The 23,482-nt window shown below is 38.3% G+C and overlaps 1 protein-coding gene across 1 annotated transcript in view; it reads left to right on the top strand.

Annotated features, from left to right (window-relative positions):
• The first annotated feature begins 3,429 nt into the window (after positions 1-3,429).
• LOC122793186 (glutamate receptor ionotropic, NMDA 3A-like) overlaps positions 3,430-23,482 on the top strand; it is a 167,934-nt gene continuing 147,881 nt past the window's right edge. Inside the window, exon 1 of the mRNA XM_044061009.1 lies at positions 3,430-3,539. Coding sequence (XP_043916944.1) covers positions 3,455-3,539 — 85 coding nt within the window. The 5' untranslated portion in view covers positions 3,430-3,454. The remainder of the gene's footprint in view (positions 3,540-23,482) is intronic.

Here is a 23,482-nt window from a genome sequence, read left to right as displayed (position 1 = left end):
AGGTTTCGCCTTCTATTGCTGTAACTACAGGGCACTATATTAGCAGGATATATTGATGTGTGTACCCAGTCAATCAATTCATCCCACTGTTGCTTCATTGACTGAGTGAGGTTATGGCAGCAAATTAGCCTGCAACACAAAAACAGAGAAACATGTCGCTGCTGTACAAAAGTGTTTTATCTTAGGAATTTACAACATTTTTGCTGATGCAGATGCTTGTCTGTGCAATGCTGAACATGACGTCAGTGCAGGTGGAAGCTGTAATCCTCCTGTGCATTATATGGTTCAGATCAAACAATTTATGAAGGTGACATTAACCCATGCACAGCTGTCACTATCTGTATGAACTGGGGACTATTGCCAGGGAGGTCATTACCACAAGCACCTCCTGCAAAAATGCCTTAATGACATACCAGCAAGTTTGAAGATTCTGTTTTAGTCTGCCATTTGCACTTTAATTTCGATAGTTGTGAAACTCTCAATTATGGCAGAGAAATTTCCTATAGTCAGTGAGGTTTATATTTGTTAATTTAGGCACAGAAAATTGCTGTTTACATAACTATGTTTATTACTTTTTAAAGTTAATGAATGAAGCAGGTTTGGATTTTTTAAACATGAATTCATCCACTTACTTGTTTGTGAGCTGGAGCTTTTAACTTTAGGTCATCGAAAAGTAACCAAAAGACAGACTTTGTTGCAGATTTGCTCATTTATACTATCCATTGTATATTCCTAATGTTGTCCATTACTTTCAGATGAATGTTTTGCTTTTTCTAATATTTGTTCATTAAAAGAATTAAGAAATGCAGACAAAGCAAATTCCAGCTGATTATCTGTATATCCATTGCTAGCAAAGAGACAAATTTGAGATTAGAGACTATGCACACTTTGGATAAAAGTAACAGAATAGCAATATGTTGTTGATTAGGCAAGCTATTTATGTAAAACCTGGTTTATTATTTAGTAATTTATTTTATTTTATTTGTCCGTTGATAAAATGGGAAAGTCCCAACTGAGCCAATGGTCCATTTTTAGCAGAAGTCTGGGAAGAAAAAAAAAACTCCACAACAGATTCAAAAACATTTAAGCAGTAGTTGAGTAATTATATACAAGGGGAGAAAAGCCCCACATCTAAATATTTTACAATAAGCTGGCGATAAATACTCCACAAAAACACACATAAAATATTTTACCATAGCTAATAACTAATCAGATACAAGTGGAGAAAATCCCCACTGCAGATAAATACACAAACACATTGAAATACATTTACACAAATATTACTAGGATAAATAACCATAATCAAGAATACAATATATACTGCAATTAGCAAGACACACTACAGAAGTGGATAGCCTATGTCAAGTAAACTAATATGTAGTTATTCAAAATATTGACTATATTTCTAGTAATGTACAGAGGTGATAAATAATAGAGTATTCTGCTGCCAGAATAGGCAGAGGAATATTTATTTTTTTCATTAAATTTGGCATTCTTTGAAAGAAACTAGTACCTATCCTAGAAAACAATGTACACAAGGCAGAATAAAAAATCCTGAAAAAGATGCCAGTCAATTACTCACTGCATGCACACAGTCAGCAAGCACACACATACATATAGGCACTTCAGAATCAGCAGTTCATCTAGGTTTCCCTATGAAACCTTGAATTACAAGGCACAGATGAAGCAAACACTAAACACAAATGCCTGAAATACCAAAATGGCAAAATCTCCAAACAAAAGCTTATTTTGTAAGGGAACAATAACCCCCTGACCCCCCATATGGGACCAGTCCCCAACAACCTGAATATATATATATATATATATATATATATATATATATATATATATATATATATATATATAAATAAAACAACTCCGTGATCACACAAACATGAAGAAGGGAGAAATCCCACAGAACAAAGGAATCACTGCAGGTTCACACTTAAAAATTGTACTTGTAATGATTTTGTTAAAAAAAACAGAGATCATTGTTTTGTTCAGCAGCATCTTGTGATTTGAAGCACTTGAGGCTAAAAGACTTTAAATTCTGCCACCTGTACATCTAATCTGCAGATCTGTTAGATCATCTAATGACACATCTTTGGGATATGGGAGGAACACTTTGCATTTTAGATTATTCATTTGCTCACCAAGAAAGCAACATAGCTGTAAATGTTTGTTTTCAGTAATAACTCAGGAACACAAGTGTGGTTAATTGACTTGTTTGGGCATTATATTTGTAATCAAGGATGAATGAATCACACCCAGGGCTTCAGAGTAAAATTCATTAGAAGTTTATAGCTGTAGCCATAATTTCTATGCTGCCACCAGAATAAATTATCCATTCAAAACCCTATAAAGTTTTGTGGCAGACAGACTATTAACCACAGATTTTGGTTCAAAGTAAGTTTGTACAGTCAAATATATCAAAAATGAGGGAGAGGAACATTTCTATAAGTATAGCCATGTTACAGCCGACTACCAGACTCCCACAAAACACTAGTATTTCACTGCCTCTAGGATGCATAAACCTCCAGATTTACTATGGTAGATTATAGTGGGTCATGTGGTACAATCCCCTAAATATGTCGGCCAAGGCTTTCACCCCAGTAGGAAGTAGCTTTTGTATATAGCCATGCAGATAATATGGTGGAACCTTTAGTTTGCAAGATGTTTCACAGTATAGACTTCTGCTGTCCTCATTCCTTAATGCACCCAATGCCAGATATGAAAAATAATGAATGTGTTGTTAAGCACGTGTTGAAATACACTCCCTTGGGACAACACTATAAAGGTATCACTGAAGTGCTGTCTTGTAAGTTTGTGTACTAACTATGGAGTCAAGACCAAGTGGGGTGTTACTGCTCTGTGGTCATTTGCTGTGAGAACACCCCTCTCCCCCACTCTCTCTCTCTCTCCCCTTTTTTTTGCTTCAGTCATTCCAGTTGCTACTTCTAGCACTGCATCATTGCTGTCTGCCTGCTGCCTATATTTATATCTTAAGCACTGTATAATAATGAATGTATCATGGAAACTAGTCAGTATAAGCTAAACAATTTAAATAGAACACCTTTGAAAGCATTAAGTTAGTAGAAGATGCTGCCAGGCACCTGGATTTGTATATACATTGTTAACAACTTGGTTTCAGGATTTTGTTTATGGAATAGAGGAGTAATGGACTGCAAATCTTAGTGATTACTTTTTTTACCACAGGGCTTGAAGAAAACACTACAGACACCACATAGTTTCTACAGAAGAAATTAGAGACAGAAGGGACTATGGCACTCATTATGGGATCTTTTCCTTCTTAATTCCATCCTCTACTAATGCCTTGATTTCCTTTTGTATATTAACAATTTTGTCATGATGAATTTGGCGTGCAGAAAGATATAATTATGACTTTTGATTCCTGTTTTTCAGAAATGATCCTCAAAAGCTTGATGCTTTCATCATGGACAAGGCACTTCTGGACTATGAGGTATCAATTGATGCTGACTGCAAACTTCTTACTGTTGGCAAGCCCTTTGCTATTGAAGGTATCAGACAGCACTTTATTAATTATTTTTATTGTGTACTCTTGATGACTTGATCTTGGTACTGACAAAATACATCAGTGAATCTGAAGACAAGTCCAGTTATTGCTATTTTAAGCTATATTTGTATTCTAATTTCAAAATAATCTTATTATTGTAAGCTCTATTTGTATTCTAATTACAAAATAATCTTAATAATTAAATAATAATAAGTGTGACACACTTTTGATCTGTATCACTCAAACACTTAATCTGCAGTTTCAAATACTAGAAAAACAGAAAATAGAAAAAAGTGCCTCATCTGGATATGTCATCTGATTAGTCTGGTATAACCTCCAACACAAAGCAATGCCAGAACCGTTCACATCAAGAATAAATTATTAGTCCCCTGAACATTTAACAGTTGTGTAGCAACTCTGACATCTTAAACACTTCAGACCAAAATTTAAGAAAACAACATATCAGGCAGTCAGACTAATAACTTAGGCAAGTCAGAGTAATCCTGCTTTTGTTCATTGCAGACTTTAAAAAGAAAACAGGATGCCAGCATTTATCAGGAATATGTGAGACCTGTATGTCATTTCTGACTCATCATCTTCATCATTCTGTTTGTAGTAACATGCCTTAAGTACTTGTGACTAAGGCTATATGAAGCTACAATTGCAGTAGCATACCCTAAGTAGTTGTGTCTATGGTGATATTTAATTATTTATGATTTGTTGACCAGGTTTAGTCTCATAAATGCCTCGTTTCAGAAGAGACAGGGGGTAATGTTTATGCTATTAAGAAACATTTGGCCAGGACATCAGGGAATGTCCCCTACTCTTTTTGATAAGTACCATGAAATCCACCAGAGCTAACACCAGTTTAAGCAGATAGGACCTTGGTTTAGCATTTCATCCGAAGGATGACAAATATTAGCTTAGTAATGTAATATCATGCCCTAAGTAGCTGTATCCAGGGTTATATTATACTACTGCTATGCTAAGACACTCTCTAAGTAGTTTTATGCAGGGCTATATTTAATCACTGTTGTAGTAACATGTCCTAGGTAGTTGCATCCTGTACTATATTAACTTAGTATTGTAGTAACACACCTTAAGTAGTTGTATTAGGGCTATATTAACTTACTATTTTAGTAAGGTGTCCTGAGTATATATATCCAGGGCTATAATAAAATGCTGTTCTAGTAACATGCCCTATAAGTAGTTGTACCCAGGGCTGTATTAAATTACATTTGTAGTAACATGCCCAAAGTAGTTGTGTCTGGGGCTATATTAAATTACTTGCTATAAAAAAGATAATTAGACCACAATGGCATATACCCTGTCGTTTTATGAATGTTTAATGACAAAACTGAGTCATGATGCTGTGAAGCATTCATGTACATTTTGTATTATGTTACAGAGCTGTCATGCATAGATATTTCATGACAAACAAAAGTATGAAGGGTGAGCTGAACAGGTGGCACAAATCTGCCTGATGCTGCTTATAGGAGCTCTGTTGACTGGATGCTGGGAATCCTTGCTAAAACTTAACTTAGTGGCTGTTGTGGAGAGCAACATGGAGAGAAGGAAGGATGTTGTCGATCTGTGTTAGTTTTTAATCAGACAAATAGAAACATGGATGGAACAACTGCTGTAGTAAGAAGAAGCGTGCGCTTGCAGTTATCAATGAATGTATGTATCTAATTCTTTTTTAAGGTTTGTGGTTGCTAGGTTAATGGACTGCTAGACAGAAAAAAAGGATGTGGAGAATAAAAAGAATGAAAAAAAAGTGAGGATGCCTAGAAATCAATGAGGGGCATAAACCATTGTGATACAAAGCAGATAACAGGACCATTTTGAAAAAGGAAAGCACCAGGGCGGCATTAAAGAAAAAAATGTAGGTTGGGATGACTTAACTGATTGTGAAAGCAAATAAGAAGGGCAAATTCAAGAAAACAGTCAGGTCCACAAGGTAAAAAAGGAGGGAACCTTTGAAGGGTTGTAGATGTCTTTTCAGAAAGCATGAATAAAGGCTGCTATTGGCTGATTAGTTCTTTGTGGAAATTATCGAACGGTCAGATGTGAGGAAGGCAAGTGGCAGAGCACTTGAAAGGATATACAAAATAAAGAACACTTATAGTAGGTCAAATCTACTTATTATTTTATGTGTACAAATATAAAGGCAGAAGGAAAGCAGCCAGTGGAGCACTGCAGAAGAAAATTGCCAGTATTCGGAGTTTGTTTCCTGCATGCAGCCTAGATAACATGAAATTTGATGTCAGATATCAAAAACAGATTTTGTTTTGTCACTGAACAAAAAACTACAACTTTGTTGATATGCTGTGTGTACATAGCTATGTTGCAGGCCTGAGGCCAAAATATTGAACTCAGACGTGAAGTTTTAAAACTGCTCTCATGATATAAATACAATATTTGCATTCTTTTTTATTTTTGCTTCTGATTTCGACATAATGTTCCTTAAGTCCTTCTTTCTTTAAATTAAAAATTTTAAAATATGCCATGTTTTGATCAACATTTTCCATCTTGCACAGAATGTTATTTTGCGCCTGCTATATTTCAGCAATATTTTAATTGTTTTCAACTGTTTAGATTGATAAGTGGGTGGAGCATAGCTCCTTGGACTCTTTCAGATACACCACAGGCTAGTAGGCAACCATAAATTTAAGAGTGTATTCGCAAACATAAAGGGCTAGTACATTTCCAATATTAAATAATTAATTATTACAATATAATAGTTGAAATGTAATGACATTTTTATGTATAGTTGCTATATGGTGTTCTTCATAATCAATATTGCAGTACTGATTCTTAGGTCTTCCTGCCATGCAGAAGTCCATGACCAGCCTGATTTCCAGAGTCTTTACATCATCCTTAGCCAACCAACGTCTGGACATCAGGGTATAAGAAGAGTGTTCATTGGTGCCATCTTCAGTTCCTTCTAGCTGTGTAATCAGAGGTGCTTCACATGTATTCAGAATGCTCATAGTCCATCAATCAGTTCATTTTCCAGAGTGTCTCCTTCTTCCAGTCAGATAAGTACCCCATTGGCCATTTTCCTCTATTAATTGAATGTTTTAAAAGATCAACAATTGCTTGAAGTGTGGGAAGCAAATCCTGCATAAAGATTTTCACTCGCTTTATCTGTTTTGCTTGAGGCCCCAGCATGATGTCTGTCATTGTTGTAAGTGTGTAAAATTCCATGTGAAAACCCTCAAACATAGGGCCAAACAATTAGCTGTCCATTTGGAGTTCTCATCTGCAGTTTCTGTGGTGCCATCACAACCCACTGCTACTGCATCACCTTCATAAATACCAGCTTCTGCTAGCATCATTCCAAAGAAATGGAAAGACAAAAAGAACAAGGACTCTAACATTTCCAAGAAAGTTCAGCTCTAGTCCCAAAGTCAATCGACAACCCAGATGAGGCAACTTTTCAGCCCCATGGTCCAGCAGCTCCTAGGCCCGAACCCTCTGGAACAACCCCTCAGGAGATGGTCATGGTTTCAAGCCTACCTACTACTGTTACTGTATGCCTGCTGGGTCTGAGGTCACTCATCAGGCCTCAGCTTCTGATGTTTGCATTGTGGCTCTCAAGGGAGGCACTCTATGTACCTCAGCTACTGAAACCTTAAGTGAAGTCGAGGTCAGACAACCATGACTTCAGGCCATCCTTTCTGAACAGACACCTAAATCAAAGCAAACCAATTCCTTTTCTTAGCCCCTCTGTTTTTTTCTCAGGCTGAAACCCAAGACTTCCTTTCGTGAAATCCAGAGAGCCAATCCCCCCATTTCTGCTACTGAAGCCTCCCCATTCAAATGAAGCAAGGAGATGGCCTTTTGGGAAGATTTAGATTCCTCAAGCTAAGAAGACAAGGAGGAGTTGCCCTACTCTGGTTATATGCCACCACAAACTTAACCAGATTCAGACTCTGATGATGACCCCCCCCCTCTTCTACTTCCCCTTCCCCCAAAGGACCTTTCTTTTGGGGTTATTCTTCATGGAATAAAGGAGGCTTTCAATTGCAAAAACAAGCAATTCTCACATGCTCAAACCCATCACAGGGAAGTGCTGAGTAGGTCTTCTCCCAGGCCACTGACTATGCCTCCTGCACATGTAATATTGGATGATATTTTTGAAGACGTTGCTTTGCATGCTGATTCTTCACCACATGTTGCTATGAAACCAGACAGGTTTTTACAGAGTGCTTACATTTCACAAGCACCTTTACAAACATCCCAAGGCTGACCCCTCAGTAGTCTCCAATGAATCCACAAAAAGAGTATCTAAGGGACCGACTAGAGATCCCTTTCCTAATAATAGGGAAAACAGACTTTTTGAAATTCACTCATAGATATTATAGGAGAGAGATGGATTTCTTAGATGTAAGCCTTCTTGTTGATGACTGCTACAGGCTCACAACTACTGTGCTCAGGAAGGAATGTACAAGGGATACCATGCTATATAGGAGTAGCATGCATCCTAGACACATTTTTAGGAATGTGCTCAAGGGACAAGGCATGCTTATGTCGTGCCTGAACAACAAGCATGATGTGTTCGATGGCAATATTAAGCAGTTGAAAGGGTAATTTTGTAATAGAGGTTATAAAGAGAGGCAAATAAGGCATTACGTGAAAGCAAAATATGCAGAAGAAGTAGAGCTCGTCCTTTCTATTTTGGGAAAGTGATGCAGACGATACAGGAGACGAATCAGACAGTAGAGGTTTTGCCTTCAAGGAGAGATATACCTGTATTGCTTCACTATACTAGTGACATCAATAGTGTTTTACACATTATAAAGAATAATTGGTCTATTTTACATTTAGATGAAGGATTAAGAGGGGTTGTGGGAGAGAAACCTAGATTTGTTTTTTAAAAACAAAAAAAAATCACTTAAAAAACAGTTGTGCTACAGAAGGAACAACTCTAATAGAAGTGAAAGTAATGTAGTAGGTACCTATAAGTGTATGTCCTGTAATTTTTGTGTGTTCATAAATACTTGTACCAATTTTATTCTTCCCTCCACAGGTACTGAATATAGATTCAAGGCCTATGCTAATTGCAGGAGTAGGAATTTGGTCTATTTAGCTAGCTGCAGGACTTGCAGCTGTTTTTATGTAGGGAAGATGAATAGATTGCTTATGGAACATATGAGGGAGCATCAATATTATATTAATAGATCAGATACACTTAATGCTTTAGCGAAACAGTATGTAGAGCTAAGGAGGGAACATATTTTTGGTTTCAGGGGTATAGAAACCATTACATCCAGTCCTCATGGTGGTGACATCAAGAACTACACAGAACATCGGGAATTGTTCTGGATTGGCAACTTACAAGCTGAGAGGTATCCAGGTATTAATGGATGTACCTCTATTAAGCCTGTTTTAAAGGACAGAAGTCTCTTTAAATGAATGTACCATATTTAATTAGTTGATGTTTTTGATAGGCTGTTTTGTATTAATTGTGTGATGATGCCTGTATAATTAATACTGTTTTTTTAGTAGTCTTTTATGGTCTGAAGAAGCACAATCAGTTGTGTGAAAGCACTTACCTTTATGCATTAAAGTCTTTTGTCAGTTTTATGATATTGGCCATGTTTCGGTGTTTTTCTTTTATTATTTGGATTTTATCATTGCTGTTAAACAACATTTATCCCTGGGAGTGTTTATTTTTTCTGCGGGATTCTTTTAAATACTTATTGGTTTGTCTTATTGTTATATGTCGCCTGAAGAAACCTGTTGGCGAAAGTTTTAAACTAGCAAACTAAAGAGACGTTTTCTCCTGTGTATTCCAGTGCCTTATTTTTAGGTTATATTTTTGAGTTTTTGAGTCACTGGGCTTACAACTACTTTACTGTTATTCCTCTTCCTCTTATAGCACACAGCAGAACTCTGGGAGTTCATATTTACCCCTGCTTAGATGACCTTCTCATACAGGAAAAATCCACACAGTGCCCCTAGATGCCTTGTAGATCAATGTAGACTGCTTTCAGAAGGTAGGTCTCAACTTAAATATCCAAAAGTCACAAACTCTTCCTCAAACAAGGTTCCTCTTTCAGGCAACCTTCATAGATTCAGCCCAACAGAAAGCCTTATTTCCCCAGGATAAAATATCTTTCCTGACAAACTACCTCACCAGGCTGTTTCCAAAACAGAACATCACAACAAGGAAATTTATGGGGATTCTAGGTTACCTGACATACAGTATTCTTATAATCCCACTTGCAAAGTCACACATGAGAAAATATGAGTGGTTCCTAAAAATGCTTGGGAACAGCATTCACAAGCCCTGCATAGCATATTACCTCTCCTTCCTTGCTGCCAAACCCAGGGGCAAATTTATCTTTACCAGAAGCAGACAAGACCATCACCATGGGCAGTCCAGACATGGCTTGAGGGACCCACTTAGGTTCCCTGAAAGTACAGGGCATCTGGACACCACAGCAAAGAACACTGCATACAAATCAGAAGGCCCAGAGACAATACAGATCTGGGTAGACACCACAGTAGTCTGATACATAAACAAGCAAGGGGGTACCCTGTCCTACCCCTTGTGCCGTCTCACAAGGAATGTTTGTATGCTGGCACATGAACTAGGGCAAATTCTCATAGCATTGCATATTCTGGGTCATGACACTACCCAGTCAGATTCTCTAAGTAGGGATCTTCTAGACCCCAGGGAATCAATGCTGAAGAGAGAGAGAGAGGTGTTTCTGTACCAAACTCTAAAGTGGGATGTCCCCTCATAAGACCTATTCACTTCTCACCAGAACAGACAACTGCAGAAGTTCTGCTCCAGAATTCAACAAACAGGGATTGGAAAAAATAGATGCTTTCTCTTTCACATGGACAAACTTGTTCTTGCATGCATTCCCTCCCTTGCCTCTGATCCCCAGGATACTGATGAAAATCAGGGCAGACAGACCCAGCATGACCCTTGCGGGCCCCTTCTGGCAGAGGCTAAACTGCTTCACCCTTCTCTTGACCCTCAGCAAGGGGAGATTCTGCACTCTAACACAGGAAGAACTCCAAAGCCAAGCCAAGGGATCTTTTTTCCATCTTTACCTAGCCACATTCAGGTTAACAGCCTGGAGGATTGGGTATTGAAGCCAAGGAATACCCCCAATCCATTGGACATACTTTCCATTCTAAAGGAAGCAAGGAAATCCAATACCAGAAAATATGATATGGCAAAATAAAAGAGATTTTTCATCTGGTATCACAGCAAGAACACCAACCCTTCTCAGGCAGAGATCAGCTCAATTTCAGGCTACTTATCATGCCTGTTTACACAGGGACTTTCCTATTGTAGTATTAAAGTTCATGCAGTTGCCATCTCAGCTTGCTGCACAGGGTTTTACATACATTCTTGCACCCCCACTTGAAGCTTTTCCTAAAAGGGTAATTCACTTGAGACCACCAAGAAGGAAACCTGTTCCTATCTGGGATCTAAATTATGTGCTAGAGAAATTCACTTCACCCCCTTTGAACCTGCTGCCACTGCTCCTGTAAAGACACTCACTTGGAAGACCACTTTTGTTACAGCTGTCATATTAGCAATGAGGGTCTCAGAGCTACAAGCCCTCATGTGTAATAAACCTTTTACTGTCTTTTACAGGAATAGGGTAACCCTTAAAATAAATCCATCTTTTATGCCACAGGTGGTATCAGAACTTAACTACCTAGCCAGCAGTCTTCTTCTCAAATCCACAGAACAGGGAAGAGTGTCTTTCATTCCATGGATATGCACAGGCAGATCAGGTACAATCTAGATGGGACAAACCCCTAATAGATCAGAGCAATTACTCGTGGCTTTCACAGAGGGTAAACAGGGCAGGCCAGTTTCCAAATAAACCATTTCCAAGTGGATACTAACAGTATTAAGTTCTTTTACTCACACCATGAAAAAATTCTACCTGGGCATATTAAAACTCACTTGATCAGGCATTGGGCAACTATCAATGCTTTCCTCAAAGAAATCCCTACTCAGGCCATCCTAGAGGCAGCTACATGAAACTCAAGTGCACACCTTTACAAAATATTATAACCTAGGCAATGCCTCCTGAGCCAGAGCCTGTTTCACTACTGCCATCCTGCAAAACCTTATTTCTTAGTGTCATACAGATGATCTACCACCCACATGTTAGCTTTGGAAGTCCTCCCAAAAATTAGTACTGCAACACTGACTATGAAGAACATAGTGCACTTGTGTCCTACTTGCCATAATTGTAGCTGTTTGGGTAGATCAGTGTTGCAGTACATACTCCAACCCCACTATCGGCCGACCACATTTTTCCCCCTTGATGGATAAAAGTGGTAGAGGAGCTGTTGGCAAATAGTCCTCCTATCTCCATCATCCGCTCTCTGTCTCATATGATTTTCCTCCTTACTCAGATTGAGACAACTGGGGAGGTTGTGCTGTCCTCAGGCATCAGACTGGTCATTCACTGCTTAGAAAGGCATAAAGATGGCACCAAAGAACTTCCTTCTTATATCCTGACATCCAGAAATTGATCTTCACACATCTGTTGGCTAGGGATGATGCAAAGACTCTGGAAATTGGGCCATTCATGGGCTTCTACATGGCAGGAAGACCCAAGAATCAGTACTGCAATGCAACACTGATCTACTTGAAAATCTACAATTATGGTAAGTGGGACACAACTATACATTATTTAAAAGGTGTACATGATTAAACGTTTATGTATACATATTGTTGTTTATGTGGGGAGGACTTAACGGGGTTCTTCATAACAAAACATCTGCAATTTTGGAGAATAATTTTGGAGGTCTTTGAGTGATGTTTTACATGATTGCAGGTTTGACGAGCTCCTTATGCAATGTCACTGCCTCAACTGGTAGCACAGTTGTGTTTATTGCAGAAGGCTGTAGGTTCAATTCCCACACCAGGTAGATCCATTGCTGACACTGCAGTGCTGCACTCCTGAGTATTTCATCCTTTAGATGAGACATTAAACTGAGTTCCCATCTGCCTGAGCTGCTGGTAACTCATGTGGATGTAAAATATCTCACTGCACCTATCAAAAGGAGTAGAGGTCCTTTATTTGTATACAAAAAGAACTCTTATTTACAACATATTTATATATGTACAAATATTTGCAGATGTATAATTATATAGATATGCAAATATATTTACAAATATGCATAATTTCCTTTACAATCATACTAAATTTTCATCCCTATTAAATTCCTCCACTCCTTTTTCCATAACCACCACCTGATTTTACTTAATATTGTTGCTAAAATCCATTTACCATTAAACATAACTTCATTTATTATTTCATTCTGTTTAACCTATTTGACATAAAATAATATAACTTTTTATCTGTTCTTTCACTATATTACTTCTTTTCTTATAATATCAATATTTAATAATATTTAATAATATCCATGTTTATTTTATCCATTTATTTTATACATTTGAAAAAAATCTTCCTTACAAGTTTCCCCATAATTTTTATTCTAGCCTTCCATTGATTTCCCATTAAATTCTACTTACATCTTTATTCCCAAATGTTATAACTAACACATAAATGTTATTTATTGTAAAATATATGCCCCCTGTCTTTGCTACATCACCTAACTCTTTACTTTTCTCTTTATTTAAAGCCATCTATATTACTGCTAGACACTCATTTGTGCAAATTCTTACTTATTTTATCCAAATTTTGTTTTGTGCAATTATGATAATGCCATCTGCTTATGTTATGTTTACAGAACTGGAATTCTTAACCCTTCACGTGTCATATACCCCACATCCTTCATTTTATAATTTATTTTACATACTATCACATTCATAACTAATGCAAAGAGTATACAACTCAATGGACATCCACGCATCTCTTGGCTTAACCAAGCATTTACAACTATTTTTACTTTATTATTACTAGTATACACTGACATACATAATTTCCTAACTTTCTGCCTTATATTATGTTCTTTCATTATTACCCATAAGACTTCATGTCCAGTTGTAACAAATGCTTTATTAGGGTCTCCTATCATGATTGTCGCTTCTTCTTTTTCTATTCATAGTATCATCCACAATTTCTCTATCATTAATAATTTTTGACAACCTTTCTCCTTTACACTATATATACTATATTCTATAATATTTTCCATTTTAATTTCAAATCTATTTTGTATTACTTTCATAAAGATATGATAATCATTATTATTCAATACTGTCAGCCTCCATTTTTTTGTCTTCTATCTTCATTCATATGAATTTAAGTATTTTACTACATAATTATTTATATATAAAACTGTTCATTCAAAATCTTTAAAAAATATATTTTTGCTAATCCCTTATAATGTTATACATTTCGTAACCCATTCCATCTGTCCTACAGCCAAATCTGTATTTATTTGTCCTAATACTTTATCTAGCTCACTTAAAGAAATCTCCTTTTCTAACTCTTTATTCTCTTTTTATTAACTTTTTTACTTCCCATGCTTTTTTCACTGCCTTGTTTTTTCTTTAAACATTTCTTGTACATATTGTACTACACTATTCACATTTTTCCTGAGTTATTTCTATTTCTCATTTTACATTTTTTATTTCTCTCATTACACTACCGTCCTCCTTTACTAATCTGCTTACGTAACTTGATACTTCTCCTTTTTCTTGTAAAAATATATTTGTTTATATAGCACTTTTTGTATTTTTTCTTGATTTCTTTCATATAATTCTCTTTTTTTCTCAAAGTACTATCATTACATTCCAAAGCTTGCAATGCAACAATATATGTTCTTTTATATTTTTCTTTCTCTACTTTTCTCACACCATATTTCCACTGTAAAAACATTTTTTGTATTTTTCCTTAAATATTATCCAGCATTCAGACCATTTTTTATAAAATGTTCTCATCGTAATATATTTCAGTTACTATATTACTAATCTCTTTCTTTCTTCATTCCTTTCTTTCCCATTATCCTTTTTCTCCATTTGCCTATTTTTATATAGTCCTTTCCTTTTTTCTGTTTTCCTTTATCTCTAGCTAAATTGCAAGATGACCAGAAAATCCTGTTTCAATTACCTCCCCTTCTCCTATAACTAAACCTTCTCATACTATAAACTATTCTATTTCAGTTCTATGCATACCCGTTTGTAAGTACAAGAATTTTTGCCCCAAAGATTTAACTTACCACATCTTATAACTTCTAACATATTTCTTATATAATTTCCTTTCTTTTCATGCGTGTCCCTTAAATCATGATTAAAGTCTTCTGTTACTATAATATTCATATTTATCACTAAATAGTCTAAAATCTGATCAAATAAGTTTTCCCTTTCTTTACAATTAGTATAGGCCTATAATGTTAGTTTTATATGCTTGTTCTTTCCAGTTAAAATCTACAAAAGTTAGTTTTCCCATTTTACTAAAGTTACATCTAACATGTCTACTGTATTTATACAGAATACGGCTTATCCAGAACATCTCTCATTTCCCAAATTTCAGATTATTTTTCCTCTCCATAGTTTCTCTGTTTGTAGTCTTTCTTCATTTGTTAAAAATCTTGTGAATTCTACTATAATTGCATCTACATCACGTGTTCCACCACTCCAAAATACCTTTACTTCTTACTGTATTCTTAATACTTTTCACATTTCTAGAAAGCACTTTAAAATTGTCATTTTCCCTTAGTTTCATGGTATTATAAATTCATAGCTAATTACAAGGCTAACTTTCCTAACATGCCATTCTAAATCTAGCTAATTTCCCTCCTAAAGGTAAGAATCAAACCCTGTATCTTGTCTCTGTGAGTCAAACACCTTAACCGTTATACCAAACCCCAATCACTAGTTGTATATATTTTTTTCATCCATTTCCTTTCCTTTTTCTTTTGTACATAGTCCTTTAAATTTTATTTCTCCTTTTACCAATAAAATTATTTTTTCTTGTACTAGCTTCCATTTTATGTCTTCTTCATCACTTATTTTAGAATCTTCTTCTGTTCCTCTTTATTATTTTTTCCAAATCTAATTTTCCTTCTATTTCTACTACTTTTAAAACTTATTCTCTCTGCTTATGTTTTCATTTTTGCAATCCATCTGTAAATGTCCAGTTTTGTTACATTTCATCATCATCATCATCCCCCATCTTCCCATTTTCTATATGAGGTTGGGGTGTTGTTAACTGTCACTATCTCTCTCAGTTCAATGCCATATTCCTGCCTTTTTTGACACTTGTGCCTGACTATCACAGATCTTCTATCACACAGTCCATCCACCTCTTTGCTGGACACCCTCATTTCCTCTTTTTTTCCTGTCTGTCCCAAATCTTTTTCACCAGATTGTCTTCTGCTTTTCTGCACATGTGCCCGAACCACCCTAATCTGTTCTCTTTGATCTTTTCTGCAATTGGAGCTACTTTGACTTCTGCTTTTATGTCCTCATTTCTTTGCCTGTCCCACAGTGTGCATCTTACCATCCCTATCAGGCACTTCATTTCTATTACCTCTAGCTTTCTCATCTGCTCTGCCTTTAATGCCCAGGTTTCTGTGTCATACAGTAGTACTGGTTGCACCACTGTTTTCTACACCTTACTTTCCAGCTCCTTTGACATTCTTCTGTTATATGCTATACCTGACACTCTATGCCAGTTAGCTGCAGCCCCTCTGATTCTAGCTTTGACCTCTTCATTCAGACTTACTTTCTCCTCAACCATCCCTACCAGATATTTGAAACTGTTAACCTGTTCCACTATCTTCCATTCTATCTCAATTCTCAGCTTCTTTTGATTTCTCCAATTTGCTGGCATTACCATGGTCTTTTCTGTATTTAGTTTCATCCCATGTGCCTTCAATTTTACATTCCATTCCCCTATCATTTGCTGAAGTTCTTGCTCAGAGTCTGCCTATAATGGCACATTGTCTGCATACAGCAACTTTGCTGATCTGTAACCTCCAACCTGTTTGCTAATGCAGTCCATCACCAGTATAAAAAGAAGTGGACTGAGAGCTGAACCCTGGTGAATACCCACTCCCACAGGAAACCCTTCTATGAGAGCGAACACTGTTCACACTTGACAAAGTCAATAAGGCACTCCAGAAGGACAAACCATGATCCAAAAACCAAACTTTAATATAGACACTTAAAAGGATGAATATAACAATGAAATTACACCAGGAATGCTTAACGTATCACTGCATTTTTGTCTTTCATAAAACTTCTTCAGTTGTGAGTGTACCCTTTACCAGAAACCTATATAAATACAATGAACCCCCAATAAATCAATTATTCAATCAACACAATTTTCAGTATAATGTAGAAACTAATAATCACTTCCCACAAAATCTAGGAAAGAAGCTACACATATATTAAGATGTGCAATAAAATATACATACTAAACCACATAAATAATCATCCTGAAATTTAGTTTTGTAAAATCTATCCAGCTTGTGATAAATCATTAATAATCAATAAGAAAAACAAAATAATAATTTAGATTAAAACATTCATTCATATTCTTTAACTAATGACTGTTTATTAGTTTCGGTGTTTGGGCATTTTATCCACTTTGTTTTAGTGTTACTGTTCACATTTGAGTCATTGGGTCTTTCTACATAGTCTCCACTAATTCTACCAATGTTTCTAGGACTTTGAATCTCTCCAGTACTGCCCAGATCAGCTTTCTTGGGACCTTGCCATATGCTTTCTCCAAGTCTAGGAATGCTCAGTTGGACTCTTTCCTCATCTATAGCTTCTTCTCAACTATCTGTCTCACTGCAAACATTGGGTCAGTTGTGCTGCATCCTGATCTGAATCTGAACTGCTCATCTCCCATCTTACTTTCTACTATTCTGTGTATCTGTTTATCAATCACCCTGTCTAGAACTTTCATGCAGTGTGACAGGAGTGTGTTACCTCTGTACAGACTACAGTTGTGGATATCCCCTTTTTTGTAGACCGACATGAGTATGCTTATTCTCCAGACATTTGAGATACACTTTCTGTCCACAGTGCTATGAGTACCCTCAGGAGATATTTTTCCCTATCTCACCCTAGCATCTTTATCATATCTACTGTGATCTCATCTGAGTTTGCTGCTTCCCCTGACTTCATTTTCCTTAGTTAGTTCTTCTTTCGGCTTTTCCCGGTTAGGGGTCACCACAGCGGAACTCTGGTCCGCTAATGATTGGCAGTAGATTTTTATGGTGCCAAGGTGCCAGCCCAATGTCCAACCTTCAACGAAGGCATGCCCATTCACGCATGTCTTTCGAATTCCACTCGACCGTGGGAAGGACATGCAGTCTCTACACAGGAGGTGCTCCAGCCGAGAATCGATTAGGAAAACCTCTTGCTGTGAGGCAACAACGCTACCGCTGCACCACCACGGCTACTTCATTTTCCTTAGTGCTGTTGGTAATTCCACTATGGTGGGTTCCACTTTTTCTCTCATCATAGGCTGTGTCTGGAGCAGTAGAGCTTCTGTGGGATTTTTTTCATTCAGAAGGTGCTTGAAGTACTCCTTCCATCAGCCTTTGATGTCCTGTGGACTGGTGACCAGGTTGTTCCTGCTATCTCTTATGTAGGGCATCTGACTGTCTTCTTTATCTTTCTGTCTTTGTCTTGCAACCTGATGTAGTTTCTTTGTGCTACCTACTGAGTCACTTTCCAGAAGTTGGTAGAGTGCTTCTGATGCCCTATTCTTTGCTATTGCAACTCCTTTCTTATATTCTTTGTTAGAAAACTGGTATTCTTTCCTAGCCTGGTCCATCTTTTCTAACTCCCACTTTTTCCTGCACTCTTTTTCCTTGTGATGACTTCCTGGACTTCTGCATTCCCCCACCAGCTTTCCTTATGTACCTTATTTCTATACCTGGCCTGGCCACATATCTGTTCTGTAGTCCTCACAAATGCTGTTTTGAGACATTGCCATCCTTTATTAACTACACTTAATTCCTCCTCTTCTTGGGGTGCTAGAGCCCTGAGTAATTCCTTGAACTGTTGTGCTTTCCCCCCAGTCAACTTCCAGGTCTTCAACCTAGTCTGTGCTGACCATTCCATGCAGCTGAGTGTGCCAACCAGTTGTTTATGCTGTGGGCTGACTGTTTCACTGGGGATGACTTTGTAATCATTGATTCTATGCCAGTGCCCTTTTCTTACTAGGAGGAAGTCTACCTGAGTTGCATGTTGGCCACTCTTGTATGTTATCTTGTGGCCGTCTCTATCTTTCTGAACCATGTGTTGGCTACTGTCAAGTCATTTGCCAGACAGAAGTCTAGAATGACCTCTCCTTCTTTATTCCCTTCCCCCAGTCATGTGGACCCAGGCAGTCCTCATATCCTGTTCTGTCTGTCTTGATATGTGCATTCAAGTCAACACTTATAAACACCAGTTCATGCTTTCCTGCTTTATCTAGTAGGTACTGCAACTGCTGTCTGAATACACTCTTTTCCTCACTAACACAACCCTGCTGTGAGGCACAGGCTGAGCTTATGAATACTTGCCCTATCATTAGGCTGGAATCTGATTGCCATGAGTCTGTCACTAATTCTAATGACATCTCTCACTGCCTTCTAAACCTGTCTCTCACCACAATTCACACACCATTTCTAGCCTGTCCTCCTCCTGAGTAGTAGATTCTGGATCCCAAGCCAAGTGTCATTACTGCACTGCACTTCCATCTTGTCTCTTGGATACATAGGATGCCCAGCTTCCTCTATACCATCATGTCATCCACTTCCAAGCTGTGTCCTCTCAGTTGAACTACATTGAGTGTAGCAATTCTTAGCTCACAGCAGGTTTTTTATGTCCATCTTATCCCAGGTAACTGGACACTGGCTTATTGACCCAGGGCTGCTGGGTTTTATGACAGGCATACACTGACCAATAGGGGCACATACACCTCTCCCACCATTAGCATGGGGCCCTGGCATAGGTCAGAGTATATAAAAATAATTTTCTACTTGTATGTACATATTTTTATATGATACCAATTATTAACTTCATTGTCTTGTTGGTTGGCTGTGTCACATGATTTTATTACCATCATTTAAATGAGCTGATTATTTTTTGTCAGTATAGCACTGAGGAAGGGGAAACCTGAAAGCTTTGCTGCACTTTATTTTATTGCTTATATTAAAACAGTTGAACGTATCTGTTTTCTTTTTTGTTTTGTTGTAGGTCAGGTCCTCAACCCACTTATCACCGGCAAATACCCTTGGCTATTTTGGCGACATTAGTCAACATGACCAAATCACCTAGAGTTGTATTTTATGCCACCAAGTGGCTAGCCCTGCCACTGGGTGCAGTCTGTGATCCATGTTCTCCTACCTTGAGGATACTATGCACCACAGTAGTTGCTCAAAGCGATTGGTCTGTACAACTCATCCCCTTATAGGGCACCATGTAGAGTTTGTGCTGCTGCCTACAGCTCCATTCATTGCTGAGTTTGAGATGGAAGTCAGAGGGGGCAAGAACCCCACAGAGATACAGGGAAAACATGCAAACTCTAAACAAGCATGGGCCGGAAGTCAGGATTAAACCATGTACCTTGTGTATGGGAGCGAAGACCTTGACCATTATGCCATCTGATCTCAAATTTTGTTACATTTATAACATTTCAATTAACAATTTTTTTGCATCATGTCCCATTTCCCCACAAATATAACATTTTCTTGTATCACAGTTATTTCCATTTTAACACAATATTACAATCCCATCCACCAGTCCATAAAACCGTATCAAAAACTTTTGCAATGTCCATTACTTCTTTACAAAAAGTTTTCAAATGTCCTTTCAAATTCTTTCTTTCCACCTTTGTTTGAATTTGTACATGATTTTTACTTTTTGTTTCCCTGTTAATTGCTTTTATCACATAACGACTCCATGGGTTACAGTCTTTCTTTTTTTCATATTCTCCAAGTAAATTTTCCATTGAAAAAACAGCCTCAAATATAATGTCATAAAATGTCTCTGTTAATAAGAATAAATGCTCTGACCTCATGTGCTTTTACACCCAAAGGAGCTATTAAATTGTCCCGCACTTCATACCTGTCCATTCTTTGTCTTCTTTACTGGGAATTCTTATCACCTACTTCATTTTCTTCTGCCTTCACTTTCTGCTACTCCACTTTTGCCTACTTTTACTTTCTCTGCATATTTCTTTTCCATCTCATCCTCTGCATCCCCTCTCTGTATTTCCTCCATAATGCCCCCCCCCCCCAAAAAAAAAACATCTCCTTCCTTTTCTGGCTCACTCTACACCACCATTTCTTTAAGTAAATCAACTTGCAATGCTCCCAACTGGAGGGTTGTAGTTATACATCCATCATTTGCTGACTTATCTCCATCAAACAGATTTCTTTGAAACATCTCCTCAAAATCCTGCACGCATTCTCCCGTCTCAATATTTGCTTTCTCCTCCCCTTCTGTCACCACTCCATCATCTCTTTCTCTCACTGTCTGCCTCCCTCTTTCTCTGGGATGCCTCCGTGCCTGGAATGAAAACAGGAAGTGCTTCTGCAAAATGTGTCCCACTCACAACAACGATAAGTATGGAGATGTTTCCTGATGCCCTGGCCAAATTTCCTGTTGTAGTCTAAATACCACCTCAGATGTCCCCTGCAAATAGGCTACTAGCCTAGTGGGAAAGGATAACTAAAATAAAAATAAACTAAATTATGTCTGAGAGAACTGAATTTCAAGCAGTGCGTACTATTTTGGGAAAAAATGCCTTTTTGTAGGATAGTAAATGGAGGTCATATGATGCATTTTTTTCTGACAGCTATCCCATTGGCTTTAGCTGTCCTGTATCTCAGATAATTCCATTCTGTCTAGGGCCAGTGTGCTGTATGGTCATGCGCTAGATGTGTGACCTTGCTAGGTAGGTCTTATCTCTCCAAATACAGAATCCCTATAATCACAACTACACAGGTAAAAACTACACTCTCTAAACCCAAAAACACAGCATCCATGGGACCGGACAACATCCCAGGCTGCGTTTTACATGAACTTCAGAACTAACTGGCTCCCCACCTAAGCACCATGTTCAATCATAACCTCACATCAGGCTTTGTGTCCACTGAATGGTGCAGAGCAACAGTTATCCCACTCCACAAAGGGGGAGCCACCACTGATCCTGGGAACTATCACCCTATTAGCCTGAAGAGTCCGGTCTGTAAGGCCATGGAACATATCATCATGGAACTTATAAACAAGGACATTGGTAACCTCTAAACTCTGGACCCCATCCAGTTTGGATTTGTGAAAGGCAGATCATGCCTCCTGAATCTGATCAACTTCTTTGCGGTAGTCACCAAAGCTGTAGATGAGGGTAAGGTGGTTCACACAGCCTATCTTGACCTCACCAAGGCTTTCGACACCATCCCCCATTCTGGAATTATAGATAAACTCACTAAACTAGGTATAATTCCTTATGTCACAAGATGGGTTGCCAACTGGCTCACTGACAGAACCCACACTGTAAAAGTTGCAGACTCCAAACCTGACTTCAAACCAGTGACAAGTGGAGTACCACAGGGTTCAATCCTGGGACCTCTCCTGTTTGGTATCTACCTCTCTGAAGTACAGGCTAACACAGAAGGCCTTTGGCTAATGAATTTCACAGATGACTGCAAACTAGGAGCCATAGTCAAGTCCCCAAATGATGTGGATGCCCTACAGAAGGGCCTCACTGAGACAGATGCCTGTTGTCAGAGCCATGGCCTCAAGCTCAATGCCAAAAAGTGCATTGTCATCCCCTTTGGTAAAATCTCTGTACCCATGAACTACCACATAGGCGGCAGTCTACTTAATGCCGAATGTGTGATAAGAGACCTTGGGACCCAGGTGGACAGTAGTCTCTCCTTTGATAATCACATTGCCACAGTAGTCAGGAAATCCTTCTACATGGCACACCTCATCAGAAAAGGGTTCTCATCCATGAAAAAAGAGGTCATTGTTCCCCTCTACTCGACACTCATTAATTATAGGGAACAATGCCCCTTTTGGAATGTACCTCACAAGACATCGGCAGCAGCTGGAAAGGCCACAGAAGTATCTCACAAAGAGGATTACTGGTCTCAAACAGATACCCTACACTGACTATCTCAAAAAACTTCAGCTTTACTCCGTAGCATATCACCTACTCTGAAGTGATCTCTGCCTAACATATAAAGCTATGTCAAACCCAGAGCTGTTGGACATGCTGCACCTAAAGAAATCCCAATCCCTCTGAGCTACATGCTTTAGGGACCTAAACCTTGTCACCACAATAAACAGGACATGATGGAGGGATAGATTCCTGTCCCAGAGACTTCCCATACTCTGGAACAAGCTACCCATCTATGTCAAGCAAAGTTCCTCATTAGTACTCGTGAAAAAAAATCTTGATGAGTGAATGGGAAATGGGAGATACACCCCGGGGATCACTTCTGTGGCTCTTCTTGACAGGGGCACAGGAATTAACTTTCTTGGGTGGCGTAAGCCAGGGAACCTTGTTGGCTAGGCTTACTTAGGCCCCTGGGCCAATAGCCTAGTACCTAACTATGAACCTATGAACCTATGAATCTAAGTCATTAGGCTATGAATGCCCTCTTGGCAAGGGACTGCAACAGAGATGCAGAGGCCATCATGATGTGACCAGATGGGTTTTTCTTGTACCCTTACTTGCTTTCAGATGTGCTGGGTCACACCACCAGGTATGCAGTGGTGCTATGAGATTGCCAACTCCATGTATGTGCTGGTGTACCTCTCATTTGCCAACCACCTATCAATGAAGCTGCTGCTTCTCTTATGGCTCAGGTTTCACCACTGTTACTTCTGCTGTGTGCACACACCCCAGAATGCCCCAGCACTTTCTTTCCTGGAAGAGGCAAGCAGGCACAATCTTATCATGTGTGTCCCCACAGTCATCAGTTCCTTCAGCACTTGGACCACAAATCAAATTCGGGTCACCTGGGTTGTAA

The sequence above is a fragment of the Protopterus annectens genome, chromosome 2.part0, assembly GCF_019279795.1.
Source record: "Protopterus annectens isolate FY-2018-M chromosome 2.part0, PAN1.0, whole genome shotgun sequence".
In the NCBI taxonomy this organism is placed as follows: Eukaryota; Metazoa; Chordata; order Ceratodontiformes; family Protopteridae; genus Protopterus; species Protopterus annectens.
The sequence above is the reverse complement of the archived record's forward strand: the minus strand, read 5'-3'. Positions and strand labels throughout refer to the sequence as shown.